This window comes from Athene noctua, chromosome 4, assembly GCF_965140245.1.
Source record: "Athene noctua chromosome 4, bAthNoc1.hap1.1, whole genome shotgun sequence".
Taxonomy (NCBI): domain Eukaryota; kingdom Metazoa; phylum Chordata; class Aves; order Strigiformes; family Strigidae; genus Athene; species Athene noctua.
Genome location: NC_134040.1, coordinates 46601799 through 46621137, shown reverse-complemented (window position 1 = coordinate 46621137; position 19339 = coordinate 46601799). Strand labels below are relative to the sequence as shown.

The 19339-nt window shown below is 40.1% G+C and overlaps 1 protein-coding gene and 1 long non-coding RNA gene across 6 annotated transcripts in view; one reads left to right on the top strand and one right to left on the bottom strand.

Moving 5' to 3' along the window:
- The window catches only part of PRSS12 (serine protease 12), a 44839-nt gene extending 39474 nt beyond the window's left edge, over positions 1-5365 (bottom strand). Inside the window, exon 1 of the mRNA XM_074905169.1 lies at positions 4783-5365. Coding sequence (XP_074761270.1) covers positions 4783-5095 — 313 coding nt within the window. The 5' untranslated portion in view covers positions 5096-5365. The remainder of the gene's footprint in view (positions 1-4782) is intronic.
- Positions 1-7610, top strand: part of LOC141960197 (uncharacterized) — a 52510-nt gene extending 44900 nt beyond the window's left edge. For 4 of the 5 annotated variants that reach the window (XR_012633571.1, XR_012633570.1, XR_012633569.1 and 1 more), the window contains 3 exons: positions 1011-1085; positions 4212-4365; positions 6803-7610. This is a non-coding gene — a long non-coding RNA (uncharacterized LOC141960197). Of the gene's footprint in view, positions 1-1010; positions 1086-1342; positions 3065-4211; positions 4366-6802 lie in introns of those variants that run through there. The other variant, XR_012633572.1, reaches the window with a different exon arrangement.
- Positions 7611-19339: the final 11729 nt, after the last annotated feature.

The window sequence follows — 19339 nt, the reverse complement described above, 5'->3', positions numbered from 1 at the left end:
CCATTTTTTAAACTGTAAGTTTTCAGCTCTTTCAGTTACTGAAGAGGACTAAACATGTGGGAGTAGAGATAATGAAGTAATATCTACTCTGGCTTTTATGCAATGCTCTGAGAAACTCACACTCTCTCCCCTCTCCACCAACTCAATACAGTGTCAAGCCTCTGCTTAAAGTGCTTATCAAATCTTCACTGCTTCAACGCCGAGCTCAACAGCAGGGAACTTGAGTACAGGGATCCTGCTCATGGCTCTCAGTGCCCTCCTCAGGATAAGGAGAGGTGAACTGACCCCACAAGAGTTCGAAACAAGGGCCCACGACCACAAAGCAGGCCTACCAGGCAGCTCTAGGATACATACTGTGGTCTTACAAAGGACTTAATTCAGCCCTATATCGAAGAATTCAAATCTACTGTCTTGCCAGAAACTCCTTCAGTTATATACGCTCAAAAAATACCTATGTGTTTTTTCTAATTATGTTCTAGCTGAGGTTACTGACGGTCAATTCATGTTGTTTACATACAGTCTGGTAATTTTAGTTACCCTGGTATCTGCCCAAGTCAGAGTCTTTCCTATCTGCTATCACTGTTTAAAAGAGATTAAGTTATACTTGCAAATGCAAGGAAGTAAGGGTATCCAGTGGGTGCTGCTGAGACTTGCTCCACAACACCTGCCATATAGGCTCAAGATGAGACACACAGGAAAAAAGGGAGAGGAAGACTTCTCAGCCAACTTTTAATTGACTCCAAAAAGCAGAAGAGGTTCAAAGGAATTACACTGTTGTGCTTGGCCTCTTTTCCTATATCATTCTCACGTCCAGAGATGCTGGGTAGCTTCAAAACCTATTTTATTTTCTACATTTCACTGAGAACAAGCATTGTTACTGAGTGTGGCCAAACTGCTGATAGAATAGGAATCACTTCCAATTCTGTATTCTGTATACTTCAAAGAAGTATTCTGAATTTTGGAAATGTGTAAAAGCAACAATTATTTTTATTTCTGCTTTCATTTCCAAGGTGTTGCAACATGGGATAGTGCCACAGAAAGGCCCTGCACTGATAGTTCATCAATGTTGCCTTGGAGTCAATTAGGTAAGTCCAAACTGACATAAAGTGTGAGGGTCTCCCATTGATACATGCTGTATATCCTGTGTAACCAAATTGTAACTTGTAGTATATATAACTCAGAACACTAGTGGATGATTCCTAAAGCACATAAAAGAGTCTATCCCAGTTTCAGAATGAAACTAATTCATCGGTTTGCATGAGGTACTTGTTAAAAAGCTACTTGTAGTATAGGTCAAATCAAACACCAGTTCAAATCAATGGAAACTTTTCTTCCCTTCCAGGATCAGGACCGGCTAAAATCAAATAAATTAATCCTGTTGACTACAGCAAAACTAAGGATGACGCTCACTGCGATCAATGAATGCTATTGTCCATCACTTTCCTGAGCACTGCTCTTAGTCTAAAATTACAATTATTTTCTCTTGGTATTTTAACCTTGAAAAAAAGGTGTATTCATCAGAACTACTTTTTAAGAACTATCTTGAGAACTTTAGCAGATAGCAGTATTGCACACACAAGGATCCTTATATTAGAAGATTCATAAATATTGTATATATTGTGTGCAATGTGCTGAATCGGTTCCCCTGCAGCAGTGAGATTCATCATGTCAATGATCAATGGTTTAAGGCTCTGAAAAAATAAACTGAAACGTTAGGAGTGTAACAGACTCCAAAGGAGTGCAATAGTCTTGTGTGGTAGAGAGCTATAGAAAATGAGGGGTCTCTTGCTGTGCAGCTGTAATAGGAATGGTTCCAGAAGAGTTGCTTCTTAGAAGGAAAATACAGACATTAATGTTTAATTTTTCATCATATTTTTTTCTTAACCCCATGCTATTTAAAAAACCAAAACTCCAGAAGACCTTCCATCAACTGCCTGGACTATAGTATAATAGGTAGGGAGAATAATCTAGCGTTTAGACTATGAGCCTGAGACTTGATTCTTCTCTCACAAAAGTTTAGTGAAGCATTATTTGACTGGCATTAGTAGAATTATCCTGTGTTAAAAGCAATTTAAATGGAAAGACTCTACAGTCTGGCCATTCTGGAGATGTGTATTTTATTTCCAGTTCTGCCACTGATGGGTAGCGTGACCTCTGGCAAAGACACTTACCCTCTCTCGTATTGCTTTCCCTTTGTAAAGTAAAGAAAAATAGTTAACCCACTTTACTTAGAGTTTTAAATTAGATACTTAACAATATAGGATGAACAATATATCATGCAGAATACTGTAACTACGTGCCACATAAACATTGTGTGGTAGCAGTTGCTTCTAGGTACTTAGCAGGCCTTTTTTTTGAAGCATAAGTTACAGGTAAGCTGTTATTAGCAGTAACTAAAATACTGCATTCTGCTGGACTTCGGCTGGCTCTGTGTACAGAGTACTCTTGTACTCATTTATTTTCCTCTGTGATTTCCTTGGTTAATCATAATTTTTATATATGTGTATTTGGTTTACTTGTTTTCAAGGCATGAATAAATAATATTACCCAGATGTCTCTCATTTTAGAAGGAAGGAAATGAAACACCAAAATCTATTATTTTAAACTATAAAACTGATTTCAGACTGGTACCACATAGTATAATTGGAAAGGCACTTCTTTCTTCTAATTTTTCATCATTAATGTTTAAATATAAAGCAGTTTAATATATACACGTGCACAAAGTTTAGCTTATTAACTCTGCAGATAAGTCTCAATATTTAAGCTAGAAAACCAGGAGATTTACAGTTAAGGCTTTGAACATGGTATGGAATTTAGTTATTGCAGGTGCCTAATAACTGAGCATGGGCTTCCTTGGCACATGTACTAAAGCAACAGATGCAGTGAGTTTACCTCTGAATCATCTGTCCTTCTCTGTAAATGGCATCATAACATTGCCTTCCATGCATTTCTTTGCTTCTTGTATGAAAGGAACATACTTCAGAACAAATGTTATAATAATGTTTATTTCTGGGCAAATGGCTTGATTTATTTCCGTGTTCCACCTTAAGTCATCTCACACACTCTCCCATTCTTTCCTATGGCCTCCAGGAAGGCTTCTGGACAGGCGTTTGCCCTGCTGATGTCACTGAGAGTTTACCACTGAGTCCAGCAGAAGCAGATGACCTTTCAATTAGAGTATTGGCTATTGTTCAGTAGCTATGTCTTCCCTCTTAACAGGGGCTAACCTGGATTTCCTTTTCATGGTGGGGGAAAAAAAAAAAAAAAAAAAAAAAAGTGGCATTCTGAAAAGACCGAAGAAACACTGCTAAACCCAAACCATGTAGTATTTTTGTTGGTCATTTACTTAAATCACATTCATGCTGAACTTACAGGGGATTCTGGAATTAACTTAAGTAAGTGCAATATTGGGTTCTTAGCAATAAAATGCCACGTTCTTCTTCACTGTAACATATTCAGACCAAGTTCTCACAAAGTATTTTGGGAACCAGACTGAAGAATTCTGAAAAAAGCTATAAATATGATGGGCTAAATCAAAGAAGCAACTGTGGGGCCCTTTCCCAAATTGAGACCAGTTAAAGGGCATGAAGTCTTCTGGATTTTTTTTTTCATCTCTGTCTAGTTATCTGTCTTCTCCTCTGTGGCATCAGCTGCCTGGTATTCTCTCCAGGGAAACATCTGTAACACATAACATCATTCTGTCTTCTCAAAGGAGTGTATTTGACTTGGAAGACAGCATCGGAAGCTGCATTTTTTTTAAATGCATAAATGATCAGTGTGCACCTTGGTGCTCTTCATGTGGTATTTTACACCAATCACATTGTTCAAATTATCATATTTTTTTCACACACCTTCTAAGGTTAAAAAACCCCCACCAACTCAAAACCAACTTCCACAAGAACAGAATTATTAATATTAATGATCAACTTCCTTGCTGACCTTGTGATATTAGAAAATATGTAAAAGGTAGGGCAACGAAGAAGGGAAAAATTATCTTCGTTGCAACAATTACGTGTGATCATTTTTAGTGTAGCTATAGATAGGACGTAATTCTTATTTAGGTAGGAGATAATACCAGAGCAATGCAGGAGAAAATGTGAAGTCATTCAAACCCAGACTGTGCATAAATATATTCAACGCCAACACTGATGAAATGTAAAGCTGATCAAGTGCTCAAGGGCTGAATGCTGAAATCGCTGTTCGGTCCTTAGGCACTGAAAACTTCCACTGAAGTCGCGGAGAGTTTTCCCGGGAGTCGGGGGGAGCACACGTCTCCCGGCTGGGGTCACTGATGTCTGCAAGCACCAGCGCTAACTCGCAAACCCCGTTATCCCAAGATGGGCGGGGGGGAGAAAGAGATACTAGGTGAGCGGTTCGCCTTTGGAGCAAGGCATCCCTTCGCTCTTCGCTTCTGTAGACCTAGTGCTTCCCGGAGAGGCGCTCCCGGTTACGCCGGGGGAAGGCCAGCCTTGGCGGCGCCGGTCTCGCCTAACCGAGCCCGCCGCGCACCTGGGGCTCCGCTTCCGAACGCCGTTGACCCGGCACGAAACAGCAGCCAGGTAGGACCCTCCTCGCCCCGCTGCAGCTGCTGCCGCACGAGTGCGATCGCTCCTCTCAGCAGCGCCTTCGCTGTCACTCCGGCAGAAGGCGACCGTCCCCCCGCTCCCTCCGGCGACGGGGAACGCGGGGCGGGCGATGGGGCCGCCGCCGCCCGGATGAGCCCCCGCGCCCTCCCGCAGCGCCGCTCGCCCCCTCCCCGCCGGCCCCGCTCACCTCGCTCGCCTCGCTCGCAGTCGGGGCGGCCCCGCTCCGCCCGGCCGCGGCCGCCCCCGGGGGCCCGCCCGCCGCCGCCGGGCAGGGCGCAGGAGCTGCGGCGGCCCCGCGGCCCCCGCCGAGGGAGGGCGGGCGGCGGCGGCGGCCAGGGGCGCTGGGCCGCCGCGAAGCCCCCGGCGGGGCAGCCGGCGGGGGGCGGCGGGGCCGGGGCGGGGGGCTGCGGGGGGCGGGCGGCCGGGAGGCTGGCGGAGACCTGCCCCGGCCCGCGGGCTCCGGGGATCGTCCCGATCACCAGCGCCACCACGAAGCCGGCGAATGTCATGGTGCCAGTCCCGCCGGCTCGGGTCCATCTCCCCCTCTCATCGCGCCCGGGATGCGGAGGGGGGAGGCGGGGCCGCGGCGTCCCGCTAATCCCCCCACGCCGCACACCCCTGCCGCCCGCCCCCCGGCTGCCCTGCCGGCGGGGGTAGGGCGCGCAGAGCCGCGGAGAGGCGCGCAGCCCCCGCGGCCGGCAGCGTTGGCGTTTGCGGCTGCCCCTCCGGCAGCCCCGGCGGGGTCTCGGAGCGGGGGGGCTCGCATCGACTTCGCCGCCCGCTCCCCCGCCAGCCCCCGGCCCTGCCCGGCCGCCCCCCCGGTTCGCCCTGCCCGCCGTCCCGCCGCAGCTCCGCGATCCGCGCCCCCTTCCCACTTCTCTCTCTAGCACTGGGGGCTCCCCTACCAGGCACCACCTTCCGCGCCCCCGGCCGGGGCTCCCCCGACCCCTCCGACAGCCTCGCAAAGAGCAGAAGGAGCCCGGGCAAAGCCCGGCCCGGGGTCGGGGCTCCGGGGAGAGAGGGACAAAACGGACCCGCACGGCGGCTGGGGGGGGCAGAGGATGGAGAGAGCCCCAGACGCGTCTGCGGGAAACAAAGGGGCTGGAAACAAATGCCGTGAAATGTCTTCGAGGGTTTAGCTTTATCCCAGCCCCATGTGCTCTGAATAGTAATCTGCTTATTCCCAGCCCCTGCGGAGCTCTGCGTGACCTGAGCATCTCCGATTCCCTTTTTCTACCAGGATGGCTGTCAGTTAGTTTTGCTGCTTTGACGCATATTGTTCTGTTGGTAGTTTGGGTTAGATACTATTTTTTAATTTACCGCTGGTTTTCATCTATGCTGTTCATATTTTGCGAAGCCCAACAAACACCCTCTATTTGACAATTTGTCTGTAGCGTGAATCCGTGGATTCACCTCTCCATAGGATCTTTTTTCCTCTCTAATTTTTTGACTGAAAAGTGTTAACCTGGCTTCTGGGTGAGCACGACAGTATTTCCACAACCTTGGTTGTGACTAGAGTTTGAAAGAGAGACTGTGCTTTTTGCTTTCCACGCAGGATCCCGGGGATCGCCAGGAAACAGTGAGCTGCCTTTAGAAGCCTCCAAAGGCTGTTCAGAAGGTGCAAAATGCAACTTTACCGATTTAACTTTTTATTTATAAGAACGAAAAGAGCTCCACTGCTGAGGAAAAGCAGGTCTTCCAGTGTTTGGTGTTACACCTGTATTCATTTTAGTTCTGCTCACCTGTGATTCTTACTGCAACATTACAGTTAGTATTTTAATCACTCACAAAATTAAAGAATACTCTGCTGGGGCTTCTACAGCAACATGATAACTGTGCCGTCACATGTGTTGTTGCACTTCTCCGTGGATATAAGCACACAGATTGTTTTTTCCTTCTGAGGTTTCTTCTGGGGCTATGTATATGCGTTAGTTTAGAAACGGTCAGGACTGGCAAGAGTTTAATTTGCTTTCAGAATTTTTGAATATATGCAAGATGTTAGCCTGAAAGCAGCTCATTATGGCCATTTCAAAATTGTCTGAGAGTTTGTTGCTGTCATGACAAGTTGGTTGCTTTTATCCTTTGAAAGGATGGTTAAAAGCATGTTCAGCCTAGCTGTTTAAGGCTTCCTTCATTGCCTAGTAAACACTTTTTGGCATCACAGTAACAGCAATATTTTATTTTCCCTGACCTAAGCTCTTTTTCCCCCCCTCTAGCCTGGAAGAGGAAGGGCTCTGCTGATCAGCACAGGAGGAAGAGAACAGATGAGTATGATGAATCTTGCAAAACACTTCAGGCAAAGCTTTGAGCCTGGTACTTATTCATGTATTCTGATTACACTTGTCTCCCCTAGGTGTGTGGGCCAGCAGGAATCTTAGATGCAGTGAACTTTCTTTGCCTATGTAGGGTAGAGGTGTTTGTGCTTCAGGTTGCAAAATGTACTAAGCAGGAGGTGGGGGAAAGAGGGGGGTTACACAGGGAAAAAGGATTGGAAGTAACTACAATTATAAAAGAAGCATCCAGAAGAAAAAAGCAATTATCATAATGATTCCCTCCCAAGACAGGGTTCAGGTTTAATTGAATGATCCACGTGTACAGATTCACTCTTAAACATTTTCATTTTTATCATGATTGTTATTTTTGATGTAATCATATAAGGAGAATTAGTCTTAATTGGTTTTAATAACTGTAAATTAGCTTTCACTATGATGTGAAGTCTGTTAATGCTGCTGTTAGAATTTACAAATTAAGGACTTGGTCTGGCTTCCATTCAAGACATTGATAATAGTTTCACTGTAAGTAGGAGAGGCCCTGTTCTAAAACATACTGGAACTGGGGCAATTTACTTTTCCAGCTTTGCCCTTTGATTGCAGCTTCTGTCTTGGCTAGAGCATTTACGAGTGTCTCCCCCATATGGTTTCTCTTGTGTTTGAACTGCGCGAGTGCATGTTGCAGTTTTTCCTCTGGCTGTGGCACTTGCAGGTGCCATGTATAAAAACACTCTCATCTGCTTGGCTACTTTTATTATGCTTGTAAGAAGCTCATTATTTATGTGATTTCTACCTCTGTCACATTTCTCACAATCGGTCAAAAGTTATTGGGAAGAGCAAAGACAAAGCAACGGTTACATGGACAGACAGTGCATTTTTGAGAACCCTGATTCTTTTGGACATCACACTCGAAATAACAGTAGGAGTTACAAGTGTGCCTAAAATGGAACTGCACTATGCCTTAAGGGTGGACTTTACCATCGCATGTTTATAAACAAGAAACAAAGGCTTATTACTCTGATATAGCTGATAGAGCTTTAAAAAAGATGCCAAATATGAGATGTTCTTAGTGCATTTGGTTGCCTTAAAAAGTTTTGTCTCTGCTGTACAAAACTATTGAAAACTCATTCACAAATTGAATTAGAAATGAAAAGGAAAGAAAAAAACCTGTGTTTGCTCAATTAGGAAAATAAGCAAGTAGATCATTGGAAACCTCAGAAGGTGTCGGTGGATCTGGGCATTGCATACAACTTTGATTCTGAAATTACAGTATCCAACTTTTCAGAAAAAAAATCGTCACAAAATGTTGAGAAAATCATAAATCTTTGGAAACTGTGCTACTTAGATTCCCACAGCAGCACTGTGGGATTTAAAGTTAGTAATCTGTGTTTAACAAACTTGTATTTTTATATGAAAAGAAAGGCTTGTTTTGGTCTTTCTAGATTGGTAGAGAAAATAATCTGTTAAAATGACATTACAGTGGGTGAACTGGCTCCAGCAGAAGTACATAGCAATTCTTCCTTTTGCAAAACATTTTCAATACCTTATCTTAGAATTTAGTTCGTACCTCTTACACACAGAGGTAGTACTGTATATTGACAGCGGTCCCATGGAAGTCCATGGAACGATGTTCATGATCAAAGTTAGCAAATCTGTGCTGTGTATCTGACAACTTCCATGAGAGCAGTTGTAGGAAATCATCTGCTAGAATAGGTCTTAATTTCTGTACAATTCCGCAGGGTTGGCTGCTTTTGTCTCTCCTGATATTTGACTGCCCCAATACCAAACTGTTGATAAAACAAATAATAATAAATAATTCATAGGTATGGACTGATGGGACCACTCCAAACCACCACACCCCTACACCCCCCACTGTGGTTTTGTGCACAGATTCCTCAGGTTACCCGAGAAATGGAAATATTAGAAATACTCAAATAATACAGCAGCAGCATGGGTTCTTCATCTATGCAAGGCTTAAAAGCAAACTTACACAAGAGCTTCCTTTATCTTAATAGCTTTCTAAAAGGACTTGACAGTTGTTCCCTGTCGCTGGCTCTGCTTTTGCATGAACTATGTGAGGGTGCATGTTATTAGAGGACTAATTTTCAATAAATGGTTCTTGTGAACAGGTGAAGGTATCTGATGTGTGGGTTATACATGCAAAAATAGTAGTCTTGCATTTCAGAAACATTTAATACCTAGCAATTAAAATTCAGCTTGAAAAATCTGTCTTGATTCTGCTCCCATTTAAATCAATAGCAAAATTCACTGATTAGCCTCTTCCTGTATTCAGTAAAGCTGCTACCTTTATTTTCGAGTAGCTCATACAGTGTGCTCTCAGCACAGATTTTAGAGAAGATGAGCACTTCCAGCTGTTGGTGGAATTCCGTTAAAATACTGTTGACAAGTGAAGGGCTGAGCCAGTCCCATCTTATTGCCACTGATAACCCTAAGCCAGGGTATTCTCTCCTGCATTCTCTCCTGACCAGGTTAGAGTCAAACAGCAATGTAGGTGTGACAGATCAGAGCAAGGCTTGGCTTCAGGCAAGGTGATATATGAGAAATTCCCCCAAGAAATAAGTACAGGGCAGAGAGAATGTAGATAAACAGCCAGGCACAACACATTGTAATGAAACTATTTTCAAACTATCCAGCTAATAATTTCTTACTATCATTTCTTCACATAATCAAGTATGCTGGGGCCAATAAATTAACCTCTGCAATCAATGGAGAAACTTAGGCACATGGTCTAACGGGCACCAAGTGAGATCTAACAGCATCAGACAGGGGCTGAACCCAGGACTCGGAGGAGAGGAAGCAAGGCTTCACACAAAGGCGGTTTCCGTGTGCACAATGGGCCATAGAATGGGTGCCGAAATGAGTCAACATTTTTAGGTTATAAATCAGCGCTCTTATAAAATAATTTTATTCATTAATCTCATTCTTTTTAACAAACACGGGCAGCAGAAATTTGAAATCCTGCCAAGTCTGACTCAAAATTCATTTGAGTTTGTGCTTATATGGCAGAGAATAGGCCTTTTGTCTGTAATTATATATAAGCTCCATAGGGTGACCCTGCATTACACAGGATGTAACTGAACAGCCTGTAATTGATGAGGTTTCCATTACCACATAATACAGTGCACACAGTAATGAGATCATAGGAAAACCTTTTTTAAAGTGTTAAGTACTTTCTTGTACAACAAGCTGAGTTCATATTATAAGGCAATAAGAAACCCGATTTCCTGGAACAAGGCAATAAGAAACTTGATTTCCTGGAACAATTCAATACATCGGTGCAATATGTGCCTAACACAGGGTTATGCGGACATGATGAAATAAATGCATTTAAAAACTGAAAGGTAAACCGAATCATACAAAACTGGTGAGCACTTTTTGTTTAATATAGTGAATGGAAGAAAACACTGTTTCCACTGAGTTAGTTTTGACATATCCAAAGGAACTATTCAGCACTTAAAAACTATCACAGTTTTATACAGAAAAAAAGGGATTTTTGAATAACAATGAAATGCAGAGATATTTGTCTGAAAAATATTTTTGTAAGAACAGAAAAAGCCCTGTATTCAGTAAAGGTTCTAATTCTGCAAGCGTGTATACTCATTCTTAGTATGTACACATCGGCATACTGTGATGTCTCCATGTGTAAAGTAGGTTACATGAGTACTGCGTGTAGAACTCTGGAGGACCGGACACACGATTTGCTCATGCTGTTGCTACTATTTCAGCAGCACCTGGGAGCATACAAGCACTACAGTGTACAGTCTTGTTCATGCAGTTGCAATGTGATGGGGTGTGAGGCTGCGTTGTGTATTGTTTCCATGAGCAACCTCCAAGCACTCCTTTATGTGCCTTCCCAGAAGGACCATTTAGCAGATCCCAGGCGTGCAATGCGATGTGGCTGAGTGGGGGGCGAGATGCAAGTGTGAGAGTAGGAGTGCTCCAGCATGACTGTGTAAATACAGCAGTGGTGCTGCTTTATTTCCTTCTGCTTAGAATAAGGAGTGAATGTGGCATCACATATGTCGCAGTCTGTTAACTAGGTGAAAGGTGAGTTTGTGAAGCCGTTCTATAAATAAGCATATTTAAAGAGGCAAGAATATGCCAAAGAGGATATTTTGAGGAAATGGAATGGAAAATGGTATTTGTTAACAAACAATCTTAACAAAGTCTTGCTAGGAAATGTAACTTCAGTTCCGAACCTGACTACCTTGGGTATACGTGGGTTTGGTACTTGATTCATTGAGTTCATCTTTTAAGGGAAGCTCTGTACAGGATTCATTGTGTTCATGATAGTGAAACAATCCACTCAAAAAAAAAAAAAACCAAACCCCAAACAAAAAAACAGTGGGCAGGCTACACCTTTGTAAAAATTTTTAACATTTGTGGAAATATTTAACATTTTGGTTTAGATCTAAGAGAGAAAAGGTGAAAACATTTTTCTAATATCTTCTTCATTATAGAACATACATTTTGGACTCTTTTTCATGCAGAAAGTGGCCTTTACAAATCAGCCAACATTAAGTAAGCCTGTCATGGAGCAGGATGAAACCTTATTTATTCAAAACATCCACTGTCAGTGAGGACAACTGGTTCATAGAGCTGAGATATATGACCTTCTACAATTTCCTCTGACATTCATGGTGTAGAAGGTTCCCTGGGGTAAACAATGCTTTATAAATGCAGTTGTTTAAAGAAGTTCTTCTCTCACAAATTATCCAGGTAGTCCTCTTCCAGTTATTTATGTCTATAATGGCAGCAGGTGTCTTTGTTCAGAGTTAATCTTCTGAAAACATTTCTTAATAGTATCTATGTCAGAATTTTGCATTTCATTGTTGTGAAGTGTAAGTACAATGAAAAATCACAAACCACAGAAGGATGAGTCAAGCAGGGCTGGTTTGTGTTTTCATCTCCCATCTAACCCAAGTGTCACCTTATCATTAGCAGCGATGGAATGAGGCATTTCTATTTCCTCTGGGAATTTTTCAGTGTCCTGCACAAAATCCAATAGCAATGTACATACAATGTGTAAATAGGACTCTTTTCTCCAGAAAGAGATGCAGGAATTACTTTAGTGCTGAGCTACATACATGCAATGACCCTTCAAGTATTTGATTTATCTTCATTAACATAAGACTCTGTTACTGGGAATGAGAAAGGATAAAGTGAGTTACAGCTGTATTTTTACGGTTATGCGTAATGTAAGTACATATTACACAGTTATTAAAATATAACTATAGTTTATTAGAACAGGTAAAATAAGCATAAAAACATGGGGAAGAATAATACATACTTGATGGAGCAGGAATAGTTTTGTCCATGAAACCATGTTTAACATATTATAGACTTCGAATTGCTAGATGCTTTTGATCTTGAAAAGCAGAAAGCACTTCAGATTAGCACAAACCTTACCATGAGGGCATTTGGTCTACAAATTGAGATGCAAAGCAAGACATGTTCCCTTTTCCATCTTTCCCCTCCTGTATATGTATACAGCTATAATCTGGCCCATATATTTTATTTATTTAAAAAAACATTTTGGAGGGAACCCATTTTAAACAAATCCAGTTTTTACATTTCTCTATATGCTTCTGTGGTGCACTCCTAAAATATAACCCAATAGATACCACTTTTAAGACTTTAAAATGTCCCATTAACATAAAAAATACTGCTAAATTATTTTTCAAAAAACCCATATATGAACATGTTTCAATACACATTTTCTCACAGAGGCACAGAATAATCAAATACAATTTCACTGTCACTTACTGTTATTTAGGTTTGGTCTACGTCTATCTCCAAGTGCTGGACTAATTGACAATGTAAAGAATTTCACATATTTCCAAAAGTCTGTTTGCATCTATTATTTTTAATCCGTTCACAGAGAGACTTTTAAAAAGATTTCACCATTGTATACAACTGGAGAAGTTTATTATATACAAACTTGAAAACAAAGTCTCACAAAGTTAGACCAAAAAGCAAGCAGGATTTTGCCACTTTTTATTTTCAGTCACAATTCTCTATCAAGATTAAAAAGAGAGACCTGAACTACTGTGGAGATATTTATATGTCCCTTCCGCTAGGTGTTTCATACTCTTGACTCCCCAGTGAAATAGGTGTTTGGTCAACATTACCCAAATTTAGTCCTACCTTTTTTACCCCTTTTTAAAAAAATATGCAGCAACTTGAATTTGCTGGATAATACAAGTACAATTATTTAATTTATTTATTTATTAGGAAAAAATCATAGAAGCTGCATTCTTTTAGCATTAATAATAGTTTTGGATAAGAATATCAATATTGTTTCAAAGAAACACATATATTTAATGAAGGGAAAACTAAAAAAAACAGTTTAAACTTTTTTGACTTAAGGAGGCTGGGATTTATAATTACTTGAAGGAACAGAATGTTGTGCTATCAGGAAGAGATTTAAGAAATGTTAATTCTTACCTCATAAGGGTATTGAAAGATCTCTTGGAAGTTATCAGCACATGTTCATAACATGATTTTTGTATTTTCTCTTTTGGGGTTGTATTGGAAGCACTAGGACTAATTTTTAAATATTTTTTGTTTTACTTGGAATTTCAATTAGTTTAAAAGTTTAGCTATTATGGAGGGGTGTATATTGTTGAGTGTTTATAAACCATGTCCTGTTGGCTGTACTGGTTAATAATTTCATCAAAATCAGTGAGTCTTCTCATGTTAGTTAATAGATTTTGTGTGTTACAAATAAAAACATTGGTTTGCCCATATTGTTACCATTAAAAAAAATTATAAATCTCAGTAGTTCCTAGCTTGCTTCCACAAATACATACAGAGCTAGAGCAACCATTTCACACTGATTAATATAAAATGATGCACAAAGATATATTTGCTACTTGTGCCTCCTTTCAACATTTTAGTTGAAATTTTAAAATGCAGTTACATGCGCTTTAAAATAAAGAAGGTGAGGATAACATCTACAATTGCGAGAAGATTCTGTACAACATGGGATCAAAGGCGACTTTGCACTATTGAACTATGACTCTTGCAGTTAGAACAACACTGGCATTGTGCAGACCTGCGACAGACATTTGCAGTTAGATCGCCTTCATTACCGCAGAATGTGGAAAATGTCTGTCAGGAGCTGTGGGAGGGGCAGGGAGGAAGGGCAACTGATGAAAGCGAGATCCACCGCTATAACTACTGGCAAAACAAAACGTTTTCTTATAATCTTCATTGTTGGCTTAACCATCCCTTATTCTTTCTTGACTTCTGATCCCTCTTGTCCCATCATAATGATTTCCCCATTGCTATTTCTTTTATAATCTAATGGTGATGTGGAATTACACATTCCAATTTAACTATTTTCATATTTAGTCATCTTGGTTGGGATAATGATTTGTCAACTTAAAAGTGAAAATTAAAATTAAACCCACTGGATTATGAAAAGCCACAGATTTTTGCTATAGATATAGCTTTACCAAAGATACATAGTGACTTGTCCGGGTTTTGTACTCATCTGCTTAGCATGAGATTAATTTTTGTAAATAAACACTGTGTTACAGTACACACTACTTTTTGTACTTTAGACTTTAAACACTGTTATTTTACCCAATACATTCTAATAGCATGTAACTAAATCCTGCTAGACCAAATACCCAGTTATATTAACTAGAAGTACTGCTAAGTTTTTTAATCTTAAAATCTCAGAACTTCTCGTTGTTTTTTTGTTATGACTCTTATCCTATTTTGGAAACAGGTCTCAGAGTTTTGCAATTAGTTTCAACAGAACTTTTGTTTGGCCCTTAGAAATCAAGTAAGTAACTGCTGCTGGGAGCTGTAGCAGATGGACTTGCAATTTGGATCATGAGTAGTCCATATGTCTACTTTTTTTCCCGTATACATTAGTTTTTCTTCCTCGACCTTCCTTCTGAATTTCCTACAACCCAGGAAAAGTAAAAAGCAGCAGAATAACTTCTTTCTCTAAGACTAAACTACAAGCCATCTTCTGGAGTAACATTTTTCATATTTATTTATTGCCTTCTCTGTACATCTTCTGCTTCTGAAGCTGTGATTGCACATTTGCTGCAAAATAATCCAAACTGGGTTAAAAGATCAGCCAGATCTTTTTCTTGCACAACCACACAGAAAACACAATGGATAATGAATTGGCATGAATGAGAAGTGGGAGATCTAGGAGCTGTTTAGCTTAGCATGCTATATACTTAAACAAGAAAGCATTAAATTGAAAAATGGAGTATTCATAGAAGCCACAGTTAACTGGTAACACTGTTGATAACACTGTAAATGCTCTGGAAAACACATAAGTAAATGGGAGACTGGGAAAAGAAGGTAATAAATTCAGAGATATATTTTTAAATATTCTATGCAAATAACATGCTGATGCAAAATACTCCATCTAATTAGCGATGGAAGTATCCAGGAAAACATTAAATAATATTGAAAACAAATTTAAAATGGAAAAGTACTGAGTATATGAGGAAAAATATAAGGATGAGTTTTCTGGAATACACAGACTTTAGACATATGAGGTTTTCAGTATACAAATATTCTGTACAGTATCATTATTTAGTCACCTTTATTGGTATTCAGTACAAACAAAACAGCTCTGAGACAAAGTAAGGATACTATAATCACATAAAATATGCATAAGTAATGTATTTAAACAGAAATGTATGGGTTTGTTTTGCAAGCGTTATAGGACACGGTTTTTGACTGTGAGATAAAACTGGCAGTATAATTTTAATATCTTGTGAGAGAAACATAGGGAAAGCAGGAAAGTGATACATAATATTTTCTGATCTTGGTGCTTATAGAGTTAAGTCAGTGAACACTGAGGTGTATGGAATGTTTCTGTTATTCAAAGTATAACAAATTCACACTTCTTTAACACTTCATTTATAATAATAAAGCCAGCAGATGTCATGTAATTAGATTTGTACTGCCCTTGAGGGGAGTGGATCAAATTCAGCTCAGCCTTAGAACAAATAATATCATCGAAGTTCATATAGATACTAGAGATTTGCTCCTGCCTTACTACGGGGGCAGTGTTAAAATGAGAAGGGGGGCCAATCTGGGGGCAGTGTTAAAATGAGAAGGAGTATATACAGGGCTAGATGCAACTCGGTGCCCTCTTCACATTCTATTTTTTGAGGCATATGCACAGACGTTTAAGTTAAAAAGCCAGTTATATTTAACACATTCTCTGAACGTTGTGGGAAGCCAGTAATGCTTGATCTTTAAGTGAAGTGGGACTTGGGGGCTCAGGGGACAGGAATTTTTACTAATTTAGAAGGAGGGCAAATGAATTGCCATGATTAACTGAATTTGTCAAAAGGAAAGAATGTGTTAATCTCTTTGTTAAAATATGGATGTAACTGTTGGCAAGCTATGTGGATGACTATAGCGTGCAAGGTAGAATCTCTGCAATCGCATATGCCTAGCATCTAATATTGATAGTGGGAGATATCAAAACACAAGTCATTATAGCTCCAGAAAAAATATATAGTATCCTACAGTAACAAAGATGAGTTAGGTTCATACTGTGCCAACCTTATTCACATTTAATACTATTGCATTGGCTATTCTGTGTGAATAGTCGCAGTGATGTTGATGGAACTCTTAACGGCGAGTGGGTTTGTGTGAGCTGGGATGGTACAGTACAACTGTCTGTGTCCTCATGAGAATTAAATGGCCCAGACTGTCTGGAAAACATGGGGCAAATTCTCAGTTCTGAGTTCCACTGCTGTATATGGTTTACCTTAGAGCATATGGACAAGTGGTTAGTAAGTTTCTGCAATAGGTAAAAGAAAAAATGTAAACCAGCTTGCTCTTTTTCCCACCCCAAATAAAAAAGCTAAATCTTAACTTCTGGTCGAGGAATTAACACAATGAATTTGTAGACTAGACTAGACTATACTAGACTGCCCGATCAATTCAGGGCTGACCAAAAGTTAAAATCTGTTGCTAACAACAGTCTCTAACCAGAAGTTAGAGCCTGCCTCTTAAGCACTGACAGGTGTAGGGCATCGACCACCTCTCTAGGAAGCCTGTTCCAGGCTTTGACCACCCAAAGAAATGCTTCCTAATGTCCAGTCTAAATAGCTGTACACAGAATGTCTTGAATTAAGGATATATTCTATATTTTTGGTAGTTTGTGACATTTCTAGAACAAAACATGTTGATCAGAGGAATTTTTAAAAGTGGGAATCATTTTGATTCCCAGCAATTTAACAAATTCAGTGCAAGGTCTTAAAATGCTCTCTTGGCCCAGCCACATTTTTCAGCAAAACAAAGTTCCGTTCAAAAAGCTTCTCTAGCTCTACTCCAATACTGCTGTTCTTCTGGCAATGCTGGATACTGCTTGAAGAAACCAGACCAGTATTTTGCTCAGAACATTTAAGAAACGAAATTAGTTTATTCCATGTAGGAGAATTAGAAACATTTTTATAGCTTTTTTAAACACTTGTGTGCAAGTTACTTATTCTTACTGACAAAATAGAATGAAATATGATACTATGCAAGAGAAAAGCAAATAATCTCTTTCAAAATTCCTTTCAATAGTCACCTATGGGTTAGTAAGGAGGCTATGATCAGCTGGTCCAGAGGCAGCAGCTCTTGTGCTGTAAGCTACATCAAGGCTTCATGTCCGTTACAAAGAACATGTACAATACTGGATCAAATGGCAATGAAATTTGATCCAGATCAAGTGTGAAATCGCAGCACATGTCTGTCAAATTATGCAGAGTGTATGGTGGTGTGTTTATGAGGGCTCTATTTCAGCTGTATGTTGGCTTACTAAGGACAAGCAATACTGGCCTAATAAAAACTCTGCTGCTACTAAGATACATCTAGGAGATTTTTAAACAACATTTGAACTGCTACAGTGAGTTTGTATAGATTCACAGTTGTAGTGGTTTTGCAATATTAAGTCAAATTTATCATCTTGTAGGGACACAGCCTAAGGCAGAGGTGGAAAAGCATGCACAGCCACAAACACTGGGTGTTGTGGATACTATCAGTTACTCCAAATGGGCTCCCAAGCTGAGGTTACCAACTTTTAAAGATAAAGAGGTAGATCTAGGTACTTGACTAAAAGCATGGGAAAAGTGACATGAAATAGGAAAAGTGTTAGGCCATGCTAACCGTTTTCTATTTGTTTGTTTTAAGAGATAGTTTTATTTCATCTATTTGGTCCACTCAGTCCTTATAAATTATTAATTTATTGAGCATCTAATTGAGTATAATTTAGTTGGAGGTTTGTGATGTGAAGAACAATTAACCTGAGAGAACAGTGATAAATTAAGCAGCTTGGGTCTAATTCTCTGTAAGTTTTACAGTAATTCTTACTGTCACAAAATAAGCTACCTGTTTTTTTGCTAAATGGAGTACACCCGAATATATGTCAGAATAATAAAAGTCCCAAATGGGTGTGAAATTCTACCATTATTCCTGTGTTTTATAAACATTTTATAATGCTATAAATGATTAAGGTGGCATAGAACATCTGCTGATTACATATGGAGAGAAACAGTTAAAGTTAAAAGTAGATACAAGTATGCTGGAGCACAGGATCTGAATTCAAATTTATTGCAACAGTAGAAATAATTAAAAAGATTGAATGCAGGTCAATAAAGAGAAGTGAAAGGTCACGGACTCAGGAATAAACAGTTAAATTAAAAAAGGATGAGAAAAACAATTAGCTTCATAAATCTGAAGGAAAAAATCTGGATAATGGATCAAAGTTGAAGGCAGTTCCACAAAGTCATTAGTTGCAAAAAAAAGGAAAACTGCACTGAGATCCCTGAACAGGCTGGTGGCCTACAGCACATACTACATCATGTTCGTATTTCACACAGTGTTTTAAGGGTTTCGTCTGCAGCTGAATGCCTAGTCTGGGGAATAACCATTCACAAAGGAGTTGACTCAGTCAGATTCCAAGAGTCAGAAGGATCAGAAGTACAGAGCAGAAAGGTGAAAAGAAATGCCACAGCAGTCTTCCCAGACACTAAGGGCTGTTGCAGAGCAGAAGCAAATAAACTTCTGCATGCTCATGGCAAACAGTATGAAATGCATTTCTCTTGCTGTCCATATGAAGTAGAGGTTATAAATTCTGGCAACAAATATTTAGACTGGATACTAGGAAAAAAAATTGGAATCTAAGTACCATGAAACATAGGTATGGATTGCCCAGGGAGGCTGATACATTTCCAGCACTGCATATTTCTAGGTTTGACACTACATCAGGGATGACATCAGGATATGAGTCTGGATTAGATTCCTTTTTTTTTTTTTTTTTTTTTTTTTGTGATTCCATGATAAGGCTCAAGGCCACAGAAAATCACGATGTAATCAAACAGTATCAGTGATTAAACCCAAACCTGTAGACTGGATTATGGTACAGTATATGTGCGTGTGTAGCTCTTGACTCCACACCAGCAGAATTTGGTCTGATACATATCT